Below are 16347 nucleotides of genomic sequence, written 5' to 3' on the forward strand. Positions count from 1 at the left end.
GTTAAACAATACTGAACTACACAGGATCTGAGTCCTATCCTACTGCAACAAATTTCAACATTAAGATCTAGTCACTCAAGTGAACAACAAAACAGAGGTAAGACAAACCTTGATCTGTAATATTGAAACAAGTTGTTACTACCTTAACTTGCCTACCATATACCTTTTAATGAGCAGTAGCATAAAATTGACTGGACACTATGGCAGGAATCTTATCTTGCAATTAATATTTGTTACTCTGGACAGTGAAGGTAGTGTTAAGTAAATAACTTATCACAGTTAAAGGACAAGCTGCATTTTTACCTTAGCTGAGCTTCCTTGCTTATGATGATACACAATGTTCAAATGCAACTTTAGTATCTCTGTAAGATTAGGGATCACTAAGAAGCATAGCTACTATGATTCAGTATTGCTAAAGACTACTGTCCCCTCCAAGCACTTGTGGGAAGGGTTTATAAATTAAATAGGTACTATCCTCTGTAGTACTGTTCAAAATAGAACAAGTTCAATGCATTTCTCTGGCTTTACTTTGGAACAGCATTTACTGTTTGTCACAATGGTGCAATCTTCGTTAAACTGTAGCTGCTCTGGATTCAAAGCTTTAGTTTCCTCTGAAAGGCTGAAGTTGTGGATAAGATGTTTAACAGTTGAGACGTCTGACTAAGCCCACCCCCACGTTGCTGTTGATCTTTCAACACAGCCGCCTCCCAGTTTCTTTTTCCAGGCTTTAAATCCAGGTACCCCAATCCCTTCCCCCTTGTATACGCATTCACAGCGCTCACTTAGTCTAGCCTGTCTGCTTGAAGGGACTGCCCACCCCGAGGCCCCCAGTCTGCTGAGTCAGTTTCCTAAATTCACTTTCAGGGAAGCGCGACAGCACCTTGCCTTGCACATAGATTAGTGGCGCCCCCACCTTCGCTCCGTCCCACTCCCAGCTCCCGTAGCCGGCGGGGCCGTGAGCTGGGGCCGGGAGCAGAGTGCTCCAGTAGCCCTTAGAGGCGTTTGAAAGCCCCGCGGAGCAGCGACACTTACTGACCGAGGGGAAAAGGCCAGGGGTGGTTGCTTTCCCGTGGAGCCCGGGTGGGAAGCCGCAGCACAGCCCCGCGCCTGCCGCCAGGCTCGCCTTCTCCCCAGGGCCGCTCCGCAACGAGGGGAGGCAGGCGGCACAGGCGCTGGGAAAGAGCCGGCCCCATCCCCGAGGAGAGGGGCGCAGGGTCGCGGCTACCCGCCCTGCCCCCCCCCAGGGCCACGCTGCCTCTGCGGGGGCTCTTCGCCCCTGGCCCCCCAACGGCTGCTGCTCGCTGCCCCCTGCCGAGGCCGGGCGTGGGGCCCGAGGCCGCGTCTCCTCCCCCGCCCTCCCGGTGGCTCAGTTACACGCAGCTGGCACAGGTGTGGGGCGCCCTTCAGACTCGCTCCAGCGACAAGGGCCAGAGGCAGGGAGCAGCAGGGAAACATGCAGCCATCTTGGGCTCAGGCGGACAAAGAGCTGCCGGCTCTACCCTCAGTCCCCTCCCCGCATGCGGCCCCCGTGCTCCCTCCCGCAGCTCGAACTAGCCTCGCCACCCTCCCTGTCCAGCCACCCCCGACCTTCCGTCCCCGCTGCTCCCGCAGCCTCGCGTCCGGGCCGCCGCAGCCCGACTCCCAACTAAGCCTTCGCAGCCATTTGCCCGGGCTTTTATAGGCGGCTGGCGGCCAATCATCAGCGAGCGGAATCCCTCTCCGGCCGCTGATGTGAGCCGAGTCCTGCGCGCTTGCGCAGTGAGAGGCCAGCGTGGGGGGGGGTGGGAGGGAGGAGTGAAAGGGGAGGAGGGAGCAGCTCACAGGAACCCTCCAAAAAAAAGATGGCGGCGGGCTCGGATCTGCTGGATGAGGTTTTCCTGAACACGGAGGTGGATGAGAAGGTGGTGAGCGACCTGGTGGGCTCCCTGGAGTCCCAGCTGGCGGCCTCCGGTCATCACCACCAGCACCACAAGGCGCAGGAGCCCCTCAGGGCCGCTGGGGGGCTGCTGGGGAACCATGTTGTGAGCAGCAGTAGCAGCAGCAGCAGCCCTAGCCCTAGCCCTGCAGGAGTAGTAGTAGGAGGCAATGCTAATGTCCAAACAGAGAGCAGCAGCAGCAGCAGCAGCAGCAAGATGGGACTCAGTGCCCCAGAGATCACAAAAGCAGGTAACCTGGGCAGGGGTGGGGGGCTCTCTGGGAAAGGGGCCTCCCCTCCCCCCACTCCCAAGCTCTGACTGCCTCCCTCCCTTACTGCTTTCCCCCCTTTTCCCTCTCTCCTCCTCCTCCTTGTTGTTGTGACAAGAACTGGAGTGCAAGGGGTGGTATAAATCATATTGGGGAGAGCCCCCCCCCACCAGGCCCTTTAGTATATGTCTGACTGTGCTCCTCCTCCCCCTCCTTGCTCCTGGGGTGTAGGTGAGTTGTTTCTTGTCATATGGGAGTGCTGCCCCCCATGATAGAGCCATAAACAGGCACTGATGGGTTATCAGTCTCTTTTTTCCTTACCTTGTTGCTGGAGTGTAAAAGGCTGCCCTTAATCATAGGGGACAAGGAGGGGAACCAGTGCGGGGGAACTATCCCTTTGATAATGGCTTTCCCCCAGTTTGTTTGAATGTTCCTCTGCCTTCCCTGTTGCTAGTGTACATTGGATGGTGGGGTTTATTGGGGGGATTCCCACTTAATAGTGCCTTCCAATCTCTGTCTGAGTGCTCCTTCCTCTCCCTCTGTTGCTGAAGTGCAAAGGGGTGTTATTAATCATGACACCCGTTTCCTGTAGAGGAGGAAGTGAGGAGGGATTTCAAAGGAAAGAAGACCCTAAAAATGCCTTCCTTCTGGATATTCCCCCTTGCCCCTCTTGTAGCAGGAGCTTGGAGGGGGCATTCAACACCTTTCATTCCTCTTTCTCCCTCAAGGGGGTGTTGTGGCAACACAAAGTCCTGGTATTTGGGGTGGGGGGGGAGGATTCAGAGCACAACCCCTATCCTCCTCCTTAGAATATCTTCTCTATATCTGTCTGTGAACGTTTGGCCCCTGGATGGAGGAGCTGGGTTATAAGGGAATGATGTTAATCATAATATTAGGTCTCACTTTGAGAATAGGTGGGAGGTTTGTTTTAGCGGAAAGGGAAAAATATCCTTATCTGCCCACTATCTATCTGTGATTCTGCCCCCTGTCCCTTCCTCCCCACACACACTTTTCTCTGCTTCTTGTTGCTGAAATGTAAGAGGTTGCTGACATTAATAATAGCAGGTCTGTAATGAGGATCTTACCGGAGGGTCCTCTTAGCTACTGAGACACACATTATAAGGGTTATCTCTGACAGCTCCCTTCTCATTTCTCTCTCCTTAATTCAGGACCTGGACTGCCAAAGCTGGTGTTAATCATGATACCAGGCCTCATTAAAGCAGGATGAGGAGGTCTCAGGGCAGGAGGCCACATTGTAGTGTCCTCAGTGTCCAAGTCTGTTTTCTCCCCATATTTTTCTTTATGGTTGTGGGAGCTTGAGGAGCAGAATAACAACAACAGGCCCTGGTATGGACGAAGTCCTCTTATGGAAACTTTTTCTGTCAGATTGACAGCTCTCACCGCCTACTTTTTACACTGTTATACTAGTTGAATTCCATGATACTACTAGGTTCTACTATAGGAGATGAAAGGATTGGGGGTAGAGTGTGCAAGGTATAGAGGGCACAGGGAGAACTCTTTATTGATTTATTTCCCACTCTTTTTTTTCTTTTCCCTCTAGTTGCGGGAACTGGAGTGCAAAGGATGTTGTTAAACATAATGTCAGGCCTGGAATGGCGGAGAGAAGAAAGTGTAGGGAAAAGAAGCACCCTCAACCCCCTTTATTGTCCAGATCCTGTCTTGTTGTGTGTCTGTCTTCCCTTTTTTCTCTTGTTCATAGGGGTGCAATAATTAATATCACTGCTACCAGGTGTCCGTATGGGGAATAAATGGGCCTCGGGGTAACCTCTTTACACAGAGGAAGAGGACTTGTATTTTCACCACCTTTTTTCTTGTTTCAATGCATGCAGCATGGGGGGGGGGGAACACGCTCCCTCTACATTTTTCTCCTCCTGCACATTCTCTCCTTTGAACCTTGTTGTTGTTGATGTTTCAGGAGCTGGAGGAGTGCAAGGGGGTGTTATTAATCATAACACCAGGTCTCAGAGTTCAACTCTGGATGGAGTCACTACAACCAGCACCACCACCGCAGCAGCAGCAGGAGGAGGATCTGAAACTGCTGCTGCTCCAGGGACCCTCAGTCAGGGCAAATCAGTGGTTATCAGTACCATGGCAACTGCCTTATCCACCAGGAATGGCAAAATTGAGACCACAACGGTGCAAACTTTGAATGGGAGTAATGTGGTGATGAACTCTCACCATTCGGGAAGTGCTGCTTTCTCTGGGACTCCTGCAACTGCTAATCCTGCTGCTGCACCTGCTGTTGCCCCTCTGGTTAACAATGGACCTGGATCTGTGGGGAAGGGAAATACAGTTAATGCTGTTTTGCCATCAGCTTCTAACACTGTCATACAGACTTCTTTCCTCAGCACTGCTGTGTCCTCCACCTCATCCTCATCACCCACAGTAATCTCTTCGCAACCGCCACCAAGCATTGTAGGTGGGGGGCCTACTGTAGCACTGGTGAGGCCACCAGTTCACACAGCAGGACCCACGGTAGCTGCAGCTGCTGCAGCCACCCAGAATGGGAGCAATACTGTGATCAATTCAGCCATCGGTGTGGAGAGTTTTCCTGCTGTTACTGCAGTCACTGTGGGTTCTGGAGTTTCCCTCCAAACATCACTTGTGAACAGCCAACCTGGTTCCAGTGTGTCACCCATCACACAGCTCCTCAATTCAGCCATCGGTGTGGGGAGTTTTCCTGCTGTTGCTGCGGTCACTGTGGGTTCTGGAGTTTCCCTCCAAACATCACTTGTGAACAGCCAACCTGGTTCCAGTGTGTCATGCGTCACACAGCTCCTCAAATCAGAGTCTCCTAAAACTATAGTGCATGCAGTATCCCAGCAGCAGACACTAGTTGCAAGTGGCCAGCCCAGTACTACAGGGGGTAACATGATAATTGGGCAAACTATGCAAGCTGGGCTCTCCAGTGTGGCCCCCAATCCCGGTGGGATACCTCCTGCAGCTCCTGGTACTCCTACAGGAATGGCTAAGGGCACTGCCAGTACAGTGGCACAAAGTCTGCCAAGGACTCCAACAGCAACTACCAGTGGTATCAGAGCAACTTTGACTCCCACAGTTTTAGCACCTCGTCTGCCTCAGGCACCTCAGAATCCAACTAATATTCAGAACTTTCAGTTACCGCCAGGTAAGTAAAGACTAGAGATTTTTATTTAGTGGCTGTATATGTTGTTGAGAGGAAGATGAATATATCTAGATTTAGTTGTAAATCATGGGGAAGCTTTTGCTCTCAGATATCACTTGGTTTTGGACAGTGGCATGGGATATGGCATGATTTTTATGCTGTTTCAGGTGACAAAGGCGTGTTGGCACAATTATTTTAGAAGTCTTACTATTGTTTAGATTTTCCTTTTTACTAAAGTGCAAGTGTGAACAAAGCTGCAAGCCAACACAAATGTGATTAAAATGCTATTTTACTGCACCTTGCTGTTTCATTTTCACATGATGCATTTTGACTTTAAAACAGTTTTGTCAGTAATTCATCTAACCTAGCATGCTCCTCTTTTCCCTGTCCCTGTATGCCCCCCTGTACCATACAAGGAGCATTGCTTGGTAGCGCCGCAGCAGGTACAGCATAAGGAGAGAAGCTACCTTCTTTTACCATAAATACATTAAAATAACATTAGAAATCTGAGTTATGCTCTCAGATTTGGAGCTCATGATGATGATCATTTATCACTGGACCTTCAATACAAAGGCAATCTTACTCTGTCCTTACCTTACCCTGTTGTGTGTAGGGTTGCAGCGCCTGTAGTAACTAACATTGCTCTTAGTCAGGGAACCAAGCCCGAGACCAGTCAGGAGTGAGTTAAAGGCAGAATAAAAAAAGCCCTCTGTTCTGAGAACTGGTCTATGCTCTGTCAAATATCCCTGGTTGGGTTTTTTTGTCGTTTTGCTAGGTGATATTACTATACAAAGAACAGCCAATTAAATTTTATTATTACTACCCAATGAAATCAATGGGGTGCATATGCAATTCATTTCAATAGGTCTTAGAGCAGTGAAAATGATATCTGTTGAAACTGCTACCCAACCTTAGATTGATGCACTTATTACTAAGATACCAGCAACCATAACTTACTGTACACTGTGTTTCTGTATAATACACCTCTACCTTGATATAATGCTGTCCTTGGGAGCCAAAAAATCTTACCGCGTTATAGGTGAAACTGTGTTATATTGAACTTGCTTTGATCCACCGGAGTGCACAGCCCCGCGCTGTTCCCCCCCCGCCCAGCACTGCTTTACCGTGTTATACCCAAATTCGTGTTATATCGGGTGACATTATATCGACGTAGAGGTGTACTCCATTTATAGTATGTGACACTGCATGGTTCAATTAAGTCTGTCAAACATTCTGTATATTTAAATCACAATTGGGATATTAAAAATCTACGTTTTTCTTGCATAGAAAGATATTGCCTGGCAAGAATATTTCATATGCTGAAGTTTTTCAAAACTGTTTTTAAATTTATCAAAAAGTCTTAAACCTTTGGAATCCCTGTTTTTAAGTTGGAGCCTGTTTTAATAATAGTAATAACAATAAAAACCTAAACTAAAAATGCATCATACTTTTCAGGATTTGAAGATATTATCCCTTTCTGCAATATTAATAAAATTGCCCTTATGGTTTACAGTTGATATTAGTAAGGTTTAGGTATATAGCTCCATAGTGGCAATATGGCAGTACTACATAGTATAATTAATTATGGAAAACATCTACTGGACATGATCAGCAGTGCTAATAAAGTAGTTTTTAAACCACTAACATTTTTATCAACTTACTAAAATGTGCCCCATTTACCAACAAGGGCCCAATCTTTATGGTTGAGCATGCATAAGTTACTCCTGTGCATGGTCCCAGTGAAATCAAAGTAGGACTTTGCAGGATCTAGCCTTTAATTTTTAGGATTAAGTCCTTAAAATTTAAATTTGACAAAAATCCAAAATCTCAAAAGAACTATATTTTTTGGTCAGCAGCTTCTGTTGAGCACACTGGAAGTTGGCTGGATGCTGAGCTGTTTTGAAAATCTGGTCCCAGTTATGGGTGCTGAATACTTGAGAAAATCTAACCCTAGATGTTTAGGGTTCTCCCCCTCATCCTCCGTATCCACTTAAGCGCCATTAACTTTAATGGAGTTTACATATATGTATGAGGGGAGAATAAACTAATACAAAAACATAATGAATTAATTGAATTTTGAAGTACAGCACAGTGACCAAATTTTCAAAGGAAGTTTTAGCCATCTGTCCAATTGCTCCAGCAAAGTTTGTACATCCAAGTTTTTGCACGTACAAAACCTCAAATTAGTCTCTGCAAGCAACATTTGCATGTAAAAATTGGAGAGCTGTATGCTAATATAGTTTGCTCATGCAAGTCTGAGGAGTTTATGCATGATATAACTAGAGAACAAAAGCTGCATGTGCAAATGGTAGTGAGCATAGAGTAACAACAATTTAGCATCCACTTTTGAAAAATTTGCCTGTTGTGTAGCACGGTGGCTCTCAACCTTTCCAGATTACTGTACCCCTTTTAGGAGTCTGATTGATCTTGCATACCCCCTAGTTTCACCTCACTTAAAAACTATTTGCTTACAGAATCAGACAAAAAATACAAGTGTGTCACAGCACATTATTACTGAAAAATTACTTATTTTTACTGTGTAATTATAAAATCATTTAGAATATAAATATTATACTTACATTTCAGTGTATACTATATACGGCAATATAAGCAAGTCATATGAAATTTTAGTTTTTACTGACTTCGCTAGTGCTTTTTATGTAGGCTGTTGTGAAACTAGGCAAAAATCAGATGAGTTGATGTGCCCCAGAGGTCTTCCAGGGGGTTCATGTACCCCAGTTGAGAACCAATGGTGTAGCGCATATTCTGTATTTATTTTCCAAACAAAATAAACTAGTTGTTTAATTTCCAGTCCCCACACCCAAATGTCCAATTACTGTTCCACATAAATGACACTGAATACAAAAATGTCAATATTTTTATTAACCTGTGGCTTTACTAAAAGATTCTTTAAAAAAGTGTTTTTGAGGTAGTCTGCCTTTACCTTTACAAACAGTTTAGTTGATTTACACTTCTTAAAATATATTGCTGCTGGAGTGTCACCTGTATGGTGTATCAGTTTTTAGCTAGATGGAATTTAAAATGGCCAAGTTAGAAATATGTGAAAACAGGGAGATTAATTGTTGTGGTGCTGTTAGGTTCTGCCACATTATTTGTTTTTCCCCTCCCCAAGGAAACAGGGTTATCAGCATTAGTTTTGGTTAATAATGGGTTCATTTTTGTTTTACCAAGATCTTAAGAGGATGGGAGACGTGTGTGTATAATATATATACACAATGTGTGTATGTATATGAAAAGCAGTATATCTGCACTTTCTCTTCTCCAGCAGCCCAGATTTGTAACTTGTAGCCTGAACATTTGAAGCACTGCTATACAATTCCAAAAATTGCCTAAAAAAACATCTTTTTGGCTTTAGCAGAGATGTGGAAAATACTCTTGAATTGACTTCAGAAAGGATGATTCTGTCAAGTATGCAACGAGTTTATTTAAAGATAATTTCATAAAATGCACTATGAATCAAAATAAATCATCTTATGTTTTTAACTACTTGCGTTGTTCTGAAGTAAATAGTGTGAGGAGATCTTTTATGCACTCATCTGGTAATAGCTGGGACAATTGATATTAAAACATCATGGCAGTTGTTTCAGATACACAGAAAAGTATCTTAGTTGTTCATAGATGGAACAGAAGTCTACAAGTAGAACAGAACTATGCAGCATATATGAGATCATAATTGGCAGGTGCTGCAAATGTTTTTTAATGATTTTCACACTTCTATAAATTTTATTTTCCCTCCGAAAAAGTTAGTTTTAGGATTAGCAAAGCAATATTTTCACTTGCATTAGTATATAACAGGTTCTCAAAACTGGCCGCAACGGAAATCTACAATCTTCTTACCATAACTGTATTGTCAGCCCTGGGAATTTAACAAAAAATGAAACAGGTTTCTCTGATCACAGGTATATTATACTGTTACTCTCTTCTGCTATCTTCTTACGGCATTTAGTCGACACTATGAGCTAGGGATGTGGTTCCCAGCTCACAGGTACGTACTCGCAGTAGCTCAGTGACAGCTAGCACTGGTGTAATAAATGAAAGTGTAGCTGTGGTATTATGGGCAGTAGCAGCGATGACCCAGCTAAGCCATGCTCCTGCTGCCCATGCTACCATGGCTACACTACTGTTTATGCTTGAGCTAGCTCTCATTGAGCTAGCATGAGTGTGTCTGTGAGCTGGGGATCACACCCTAGTTTGTAGTGTAGACCGAGCCTAAGAAGCCTGCTAAGAGGTATGCAGCATTGGCGGAGGGGAGGTACTATATGCATATATTGAATTAAAACAGTACAGAGCTGGTAGATCAGGAGAGTTCCCCTCCCCCCATGTCCTCCTCTTCCCCCCTACCCCCAGCCTAGGCAAAAGTGAAATATAGAAACCCCACTTTTTTTCCTTTGAGTTTTAGTACTTATGAAAATGGCTGAAGACTAAAGGTCCTTCTTGTCCACAGAATAGTATAGCAAAATGTAGTAACCGTTAAAACTTCCCTACACATCAATCTTCAGGGATCACCCCTGGGTGATGGGAGTGTGGTAGATCATTCTCTGTGCCCACTTAATCCTCTGTTCTTTTGGCTGAGACTGCCAACAAGTATATTGCAGTTGTCCACTAGTCACTGAACTGATGCCACAAATTAATATTTATATAGGTCATAGAACAACCGTCACATGGTAATGGTAGAGGGTCTCTATAGCTTTACTCCTCCCCCAGTATTTCCTAGTATCTGCTAGTAGTTGTGTGTGGGAAATGGGGACGCAGATGTGTATTGTATTCTGTCACCTAGCTTCTGGGGTGGTTTTTTTGGGTCCTCGTGCACTATGAATAACTCCAGTGGCTGCCACCACTGGTAGCTTTCCCAAGCAATATCAGTGTGAAACTGACATGATTTGAGGAGTTTCATTGTTGTAGGGTTCTGAATAGCACTAGTGAAAATGACTAATGTTAATTTCACGCTGTTGCTGCTTGATAGAGCTATAGCTCCAGTGCTTCCACTGGCACCTATGTAATCTGTATACTGAAGAGGACATTATCCATTTATATTTGTCTCACATTTGGATGGTTTTCTTCACAACCATAGAGGTTGGGTAATTAATTTGTTTTAAATGGAGGTTTAAATTCTACAGCAATATATGGGTTTTGGCTCTGTCACTTGCTGGAGGAAGATTCTTTCTTCTCTTGGTTTTGGTTTTTGGTGTTTTTTCCAACCTCTGCTTATTGTGGTCCCATTTAGAAAAGTATTTTATGCCTAACTTTAAGTATATACTCAAGTCTCATTGACTTGAATAGTGATACTTTCCTGAACTGGAGCCATTAAAAGCAGCTTGCACACCTGTAGTGTATATATTTTTTGGCAAACAGTCTTCTTTATATTTAAAAATCCAAATTTTTGTCACCAAAAATCAGCTGGGTGCACCACAATAATTGTCATCAAATTGGCATGAAGGCACAGAGAGAGACTTGGGTCCCAATCCTGTAAACCATTTTATGTACATGTGATCGTACTTGGATGAATGGTCCCACTGACTTCAGTAAAGACATGTATTTACTAATGTTTTTCCAGGATTGGTATCCTAGACTAGTAAGCATAAGAGGTTGGAAAGAAAAAAGGGGAAGCTAACAGATTTTGAATAAAATGATCTAAATAGTTTTTTTCATTGTAAAACTCTTGATACTTGTTATAGCTGAGCACATTGCTTTTTGGGTCCATTCTCTTTTTTTTTTTTAAGTAGGCATCTCTGAAATGCTTAATTGTCTATTTAAGTTTCTGTGAATGTGAATACACATGAAAACTTGCTGACTTTCAGATGAAAGATACATTCCAATATTTAGCATTCTTCCTTCAGACTCTTTGCGTGTATCTCCAATTCTAATTCCCACCAACTTGTGAGCAAGTCCAAATGTTCCCACCTGTTTACAGCTTTTGTGTACTATACTATAGCCTATCAGTGTTATGCTGCTAATTGTTAGTTAGCATGACCATATTTTGTGTGGTTTAAAAAAAAAAAAGATATCTAACAAGCAAGGATAATAGCAGCTTACTGTAGTACTTTCACTTTCAAAGCATATTACAAATGTTAATCCTCTCATAACCCCTGGTTGGTAAGTGAATGTATTTTCTCAACTTGAAAGCTGGGGAAACTCAGGGTGAAAAGTTGTGACTTTCCCATTGGCGTTAGGGGTGTCAATGTCAAATCCAGAATTAAAACTTGGAAGTTCTTTGCTCGTTCACTGGATGATATCTGTTCCCAAGAGAGAGAATTATGAATTTCCTCTGTTCTACATTTAAAAGGGTTGGGGGGAAAACTGCTCAAATTATATATCAGCAAAAGGAACATTTTTGCTTGATTTGAAGTGTCTTTTTATATGTAGATCCATCAGGTTTACCATATATTTCAAGAGTAAGGGGGAAAAAAAGTTTTAGACTTGTTAAAAATTGAAAGATCTTACCTTATTATGACAACCTTAAATTTTGCCCCAGAAGAATTTAAGGTTGAGAGGGTGATTTTCTTTTCTTTTTTTTTAAACAGCATATCATGAGACAGAGCAATACATTGTTTTACATTGACCAGTAAAATACAAATTGACACTTTCAGTGACCAGGCTTTATAGGATGTATAACTGTAATTCTTCAAAACTGACTTGTGGAAGCATTTAGTTATCTTGAGCTGTATATAATACAGTTCCATTTTAGAGTTAGAGTAGTTATGCAAAATTTTGTATTCACGCCAGTCTTCATAACAAACTAGGATTCTCTTTTTAAAACATGCTTAATTTCAGTTGAAGTTTGGTGTTTTGGGGGTTACTTACCCCTTCAGTTTAAGGGCCGTGCAGATGCCAGTGATCAACAAGAGCTGTGAATGTGGGTTAGTTGCTGCTTCTGAGGCATTCTGCACACCACTGCTAGCACAGGAACTGTCCAACAGAGTGTGTGCTCAGTGAGTCACCATAATTGTCTATTTCCATGAATCTAAGTGGCCCACTTTTGAAAGGCACTCAAACTCTTCTGGCCTGAGGACTAAAAATTTGGATGCTGCTCTCAACTTGAGTTCACAACTCAACTGCCGTACTCTATTTTAGCTAACCTGGCAATGGAAAATGTAAATGTGAGGACTTCATATTAATCAGAAAAAATGTGCTTTGGTCAACCAACATGGTGATAAGACAAATAAATTATTACAAAATACTCTAGAGATTGTTTTGATCTATTGAGTATTTTGAACACTTTCAGTTCTAATTATTGAAAAGTGTTTCTTTCCATGTTTGTAAATAAAAATTTAAAGTTTTTTTAATTGCATGAGCTATATATAGAATTGATTTCAAATAAAGACCCAGAATGCTTTATTGCACTACTTGAAGTTCTTCTATTAAAAATATTTTAATGTGAAAGGGCTTAGTTTAAAACACTCTTGACAGTTTTAGTCACCTGGGGTCAAACTCAGCCTTGGTGGGCTGGGCATATCTCTCTTTGCCCATGTCTGAACATCCATGTTTGATTTTGAGATACTCAGTTACAAAGTTACTTGTCAGTCATGCTAATTAGTTTATATTTTGTTATTGAAAAAGTAACGGAAGCAGTAGCATTATAGAAACAGTTGGTCACTTGAGAAATATAGTGTAAAAAAAAAAAAAGTTTCCTAGTGACCTTAGTAGTGGAGAAAATATCTTTTGACAGTCTTTGTCAGCTAAAACACCTAATATTATCAACTGTTAAGATTCTGTGTATGGTTAGGTGTACCCCTGCGCCTGGTGGAGCCTCTGTGATGTCCAATGGGGTCTACCTGTGGCCACATGGGTACACTTGTGCCAAGTCCGTTGTGCAATCAGGACCTCAATGAGCGTTAGTGAAATGAGGATCCTGTTGAAATCTCCTCCCTCCTTCTGAATACTTTCCTTCCCTGATGTATGTCTTAAATTAAAACTAGGAATCCATTCTGATATTTCACCTAAGTTCCATCTAAGCTGTGTGGCTATGCAGCTGCCTGTTAAGCCCTGCTCAGGGCTGTAGTAGGGAGAGGCGCCTCTCCCTCAGCACAGACCAGTCCCGGACTTGCTGTGGCTAGAGGAGAGGAGCTCTTCCCTTGGCTCGGCCCAGAGCAGCCTGGGAGAGGAGCCCGTCCCCTGGCCTAGCTCTGCTGGGACTGCCCCGGCAGGAGAGGCCTCTTCCCCGGCCCCGACTTGCTGTGGTTAGAGAGGGCTGCAGGGAGTCATCTCTCCCCACTGCAGCAGCGGGGCAGCCTGCACTCCAAACCCTTCATCTCTGGTCCCACCCCAGAGCCTGCACCTCCCACACCCCAACCCTCTGCCCCAGCCCTGAATCTCCTCCCAAACTCTTCATCCCCAGCCCCACCCTAGAGCCCTCACCTCCCATGCACTCCAACCCTCTGCCCCAGCCTTGAGCCCCCTTCCACATTCCAAACCCCAGGGCCCCACCACCACTGCATGAATTTTGTTATATGCACCAACATGGAGGTGATGTGTGACAAATCACCTCCATATTGGTGCACATAACAAAATTCATTCCATACCTGGATGTAAACAATTAGAGGGAACACTGTATCTGACCCCTGTTACTGAACTTCTTGAGTAAAAATAATGCTCTGCATGATATGTACACTAGTTTAATTTAAATTATTTTTTTTAACTGACTTAGATCTTGTCTAAATCCCAAAAGTTGTGCTTTATACCAGTACAGTTAAAGTAGTACAGCCTCCGTAGTGCGGGGCAGTGTAAACCTAATTCCTGTAAGGGAACGGGACAGGACTAAGCTGTATTATTTGTAAGGTACTTTTTATGGTATAACTACATCCACAGTAGGGATTGTACCAGTATAACTAGTTTTGTTTTTTATTTTAATTTTTTTTAAATCACACACTTAAATAGTCTGGTTATATCAGTATGAAAACTGTGCAAACCAGGCTTTAGCAAAATCAGTGCAAAATGCTATGTGGGGACATGCTTATTTTGGTTAAGGCTTAAACTACACTTAAGTTTGATTTAAATTAAAATTAACTGTTCAGTCTTTTACACTGGTTTAACTAAATATGTTTAAAATGACACACTGAGCTAAACTGGTAAAACTTTCTCATGTATACAAACCCTTACTTTGACTAGCTCGATATGCTAAATGTTTTTTAAACTAGAAAATACTAATTGATTTGAACTCAGATGGGATTGAAACCTATCGGTCCCAATCCTGCAATGAGATTTGCACAGAATGATCCCTGCAGTCTCCCAGATCCCCTCTGAAGGTAGTGACAAATATGGAGTAAAAGACTGTTCCTGCCTATGTAATGCTGTCAGGTTAAAATCATAATTTTAGAAGATCAGTCTCCTTATCAGTGTTAGATGACTACTAGATTATTAACATTCAAATGTAAAGGGTGACTTTCCTTTTCATTATTAATTTATTACATTTTGATCATCTTTGGTAAACAAGTCAGTGTCACTTTTTGTTTCTGGTCTTTCACTTTCTGGTAAGCTGGCACTAGCATAGCGCTGCAATAGGTTAACACTGTAGGGAGGTGTTCAAATAAAGTTCTTCTGGGCAGAGACTGTCTTTACTCTTTGTGCAGCCCCTAGCACAGTGAGGGTTGGATGCTGGTTTGGGTCTTTATGTAGTTCTGAACTACAATTTTCCACCTTTGGTTATTTGCTTGGATTTATTTTTATCAGTGACATTGGGTAACTTTTTTCAAATAAAGAACCAAAAATGTAAAATTTGAACCTCATCTACCTGGCAATCTCCCTTTTAACTTTACAGCATTGCTCCTTGACAAAGTATTGCTGAGAAACATTTTTCAGTGATACATTGTTCCTGATACAAATTCAAGAGAGAGCTTGGTTTGTATTATGTAAGAAGTTTGTATCATTTTAAAACACTGTCATGCTTTGTGTGGAAGAGTTCATATGGATCCATATATAGTACTTCATTCTTCTAGTAAGAGCAATCTATCTAACTTTTAAACATTACTATCCTAATATATGCCCTTGTGAGTTGCTGAATTATTAAACTCATAGCATCAGTTTATCATAGAGAATTAAAAGTATGTGAGGTACTGTACAGACAGCTAAAATAATATTATCCTTGTCTCATAGGGGAATGTTTCCTAAATGGTGCGACCTGACCTACCAGTGGGTCGTAGGAAGGTTCTAGGTGGGTTGCCATATGCAGGGCTGGATTAACCTATCACTAGGCTCTAGGCAAACATCCACTTCTCCTCACTCAGTGCAGAGGTGAGGCCCGGAAAGGTAATTGGGGGTGGGAGCGGAGAAGTTGGAGAGCAAGCTTATTCCACAGCAGCACCTCCAGTGCCATGGGGCACTCTGGGTGTTGAGACCTGTGGCACAGAGTTGCAGAACCAATCAGGTTTGTCCTGGCTGCCCCTCCATCACACACATTGGTGGCTGGGCCAAGCCTGAGTGGTGCTGTGACCTCATGCCCAGTCATCACACTAGGAGCAGGCAAGAGCCATCGCTGCAAGTTGAGTGCAGGGTGGGCTTCCTCTCTGCCTCCACCCCTCCCTGAGGGCCTTTCCTTTACACTGGGCTGGGGTTAGGGTTTTGGTTCCTGGGGTGAAAGGTGTATATTTGTAATGGTGGGTTGGAAAAAGAGAGAATGCAGTTGGTGGGTTGCCTTAGTAAAATGTTTGGGAATCTCAGCCATAGGGCATACCATCTAAATATCAATGTAGAAAGAGAGGCTAGGTGATGGGACACAAACAAAAAGCAGATTACTGACCAACAATGTTTAACTTCTGAAAATTAACTATTAATAATCAAGTGTGTATATTTCCATGAAGAAAAGCTAGGACTGGTAAGCCTCTTGAAAGAACTTGAAAGAAACGAGGATGGGGCATGGTGGACCTGGTTAGGGAGTGGGTTCCAACCATAAGGAGCAGCACAGAACAAATTGCAGTGACAGGGGAGAGGAAAATCTAAAGAGGGTGATTAGTAGACTGTTTTGGAGAAAAGAATGAAGTGATAGAGATGTGCAGCACATTGTA

At 43.2% G+C, this 16347-nt stretch overlaps 1 protein-coding gene across 2 annotated transcripts in view; it reads left to right on the top strand.

Annotated features, from left to right (window-relative positions):
- Window positions 1-1829: 1829 nt before the first annotated feature.
- Window positions 1830-16347, top strand: part of TAF4 (TATA-box binding protein associated factor 4) — a 66556-nt gene continuing 52038 nt past the window's right edge. For both annotated transcript variants that reach the window (XM_030533349.1, XM_030533350.1), the window contains exons 1-2: window positions 1830-2166; window positions 4121-5332. In XM_030533349.1, the coding sequence (XP_030389209.1) occupies window positions 1842-2166; window positions 4121-5332 (1537 nt within the window). In that variant the 5' untranslated portion in view covers window positions 1830-1841. The remainder of the gene's footprint in view (window positions 2167-4120; window positions 5333-16347) is intronic.

The sequence above is a fragment of the Gopherus evgoodei genome, chromosome 14, assembly GCF_007399415.2.
Source record: "Gopherus evgoodei ecotype Sinaloan lineage chromosome 14, rGopEvg1_v1.p, whole genome shotgun sequence".
Taxonomy (NCBI): Eukaryota; Metazoa; Chordata; order Testudines; family Testudinidae; genus Gopherus; species Gopherus evgoodei.